At 52.9% G+C, this 2,156-nt stretch overlaps 1 protein-coding gene across 1 annotated transcript; it reads left to right on the top strand.

Annotated features, from left to right (window-relative positions):
* Positions 1-1,049: 1,049 nt before the first annotated feature.
* Positions 1,050-2,050, top strand: BBA_09205 (reverse transcriptase; the record flags this gene model as incomplete). Its single annotated transcript, XM_008604302.1, has 2 exons — positions 1,050-1,796; positions 1,883-2,050. The coding sequence occupies 2 exons, from the start codon at positions 1,050-1,052 to the stop codon at positions 2,048-2,050; spliced, it is 915 nt and encodes a 304-aa protein (XP_008602524.1).
* Between the last annotated feature and the right edge of the window lie 106 nt (positions 2,051-2,156).

Genomic DNA, 2,156 nt, shown 5'->3' on the forward strand with positions numbered 1-2,156 from the left:
GTGCTTAGATAAACGAAAGGATCACGGAGAAACTGGAGAAGTTGCCAGTGGAAGGGACGGTGCAACAAAGTACCGACAGATTAATGAGCGTCGTGCTGGAAGTTGTTCATGCGCTCACTCCGAGAGCGAAGCCGTCTCCATATGCAAAGCGATGGTGGACATCGGATCTCACTCAATTGCGCCAGGTGTATACGCACTGGCGTAACAAGGCGAGGTCAGCGAGGCGAGCCGGCTGCATTGCGACACAACTTGAAGCTACAGCCAAGGCAGCGGCAAAACAATATCACGATGCCATCAGGCAGCAGAAAAAGTCCCATTGGGACGAATTTCTGGCCGATAACGACAATATCTGGAAGGCGGCCAAGTATCTCAAGTCGGGGAATGAGTCGGCCTTCGGTAAGGTACCGCAACTCGTACGGGCTGACAACATGACAACAACCACCGTCGAGGAACAGGCCGAGGAGCTTCTCTCGACCTTCTTCCCACCCTTGCCAGATGAAATTCAGGACGAAGCAGAAGAGTCACAGCGGGGACCGGTACCCATGCCGGAAATCACAATGGAAGAGGTTGAGAGGCAGTTGTGTAGAGCAAAGTCGTGGAAAGCGCCCGGGGAAGATGGGTTGCCGGTGGCAGTGTGGAAGGAGATCTGGCCGTCTGTCAGGAACAGGGTTCTGAGTCTTTTTCAAGCATCACTAGACGAAGGAGTTCTGCCAGATCAATGGAGACACGCCAAGATCATACCATTGAAAAAGCCGGGGAAAGAGAACTATGCAGTGGCGAAGACATGGAGACCAATCTCGCTGCTGAGCACGTTAGGGAAGATTCTGGAGGCAGTGATCGCAGAAAGGATCTCGTACGCGGTCGAAACGTTTGGCCTGCTACCTACCAACCACTTTGGAGCCCGCAAGCAACGATCGGCGGAACAGGCATTGTTACTCTTGCAAGAGCAGATATACAATGCATGGAGGGGAAGACGAGTGGTCAGCCTAATAAGTTTCGACGTGAAAGGGGCCTATAACGGAGTGTGCAAAGAACGATTGCTGCAGAGGATGAGAGCCAGAGGAATACCCGAGAAGCTAATACGATGGATTGAAGCATTCTGCTCCAATCGAACGGCCACGATTCTGGTGAACGGGCATCAGTCTGATACCCGCACACTTGACCAAGCAGGACTCCCACAAGGATCTCCACTGTCGGCGGGCAGTTACAACTTCTTCAACGCGGATCTAGTACAGAGACGCATTGACGCCAATGGTGGAGCGATAGCCTTCATAGACGACTTTACGGCTTGGGTTACTGGCCCAACAGCACACAGCAATCGAGACAAGATTAAGGCTATTGTAGAGGAGGCCTTGGAATGGGAAAAACGAAGCGGGGCGACGTTCGAAGCAGAGAAGACGGCCATCATACACTTCACCCGCAACGCCCGACTAGTAGATCCGACCCCAATCGTGATCAAGGGAAAAGAAGTTGTACCTAAGGACCATGTCAAGATACTAGGTGTGATCATGGATTCCCGCCTCAAATTCAAGCAACACATTGCCCGAGCATCGACCAAGGGACTCGAGGCTGCGATGGAACTGAAACGTTTGAGAGGTTTGTCAACTGCGACAGCGAGACAGTTGTTCATATCCACAGTGGTACCGCTAGTTGACTACGCCTCGAATGTCTGGATGCACGCGTACCAGGACAAACTGGTCGGACCTATCAACCGAGTGCAAAAGGCTGGTGCGCAAGCCATTGTCGGGACTTTTCTCACTGTCGCGACTGCAGTGGCAGAGGCGGAAGCCAATCTGGTGAGCGCTGGAGAGCGACACCGGAAGAGGATGATAAAAATGTGGCTTGTGATGCACACGTTGCCGGATACCAATCCGTTGCGTAGGATAACGTCACGTATGAAGAAATTCTACGCCAAACATCGATCGCCACTATACCAGGTCACACGAAGGCTGGCGGCTGTGCCGGCGGATCAGTTGGAGTCAATTTTGCCCTTCACGATAGAACCATGGAGAAAGAAGGTCACGACGGTGACAGACAGCCAGGTCGATGAGGGCTCGTCAGCAAAGGGAGACATGGTGATAGCAACGAGCAGCTCCGCCCGCAACAGTGTTGTCGGTGTGGGAGGCGTTCTTCAATGTTCAAGCACAGCGGCACAA

The sequence above is a fragment of the Beauveria bassiana genome (genome assembly GCF_000280675.1).
Source record: "Beauveria bassiana ARSEF 2860 unplaced genomic scaffold BBA_S00047, whole genome shotgun sequence".
In the NCBI taxonomy this organism is placed as follows: Eukaryota; Fungi; Ascomycota; class Sordariomycetes; order Hypocreales; family Cordycipitaceae; genus Beauveria; species Beauveria bassiana.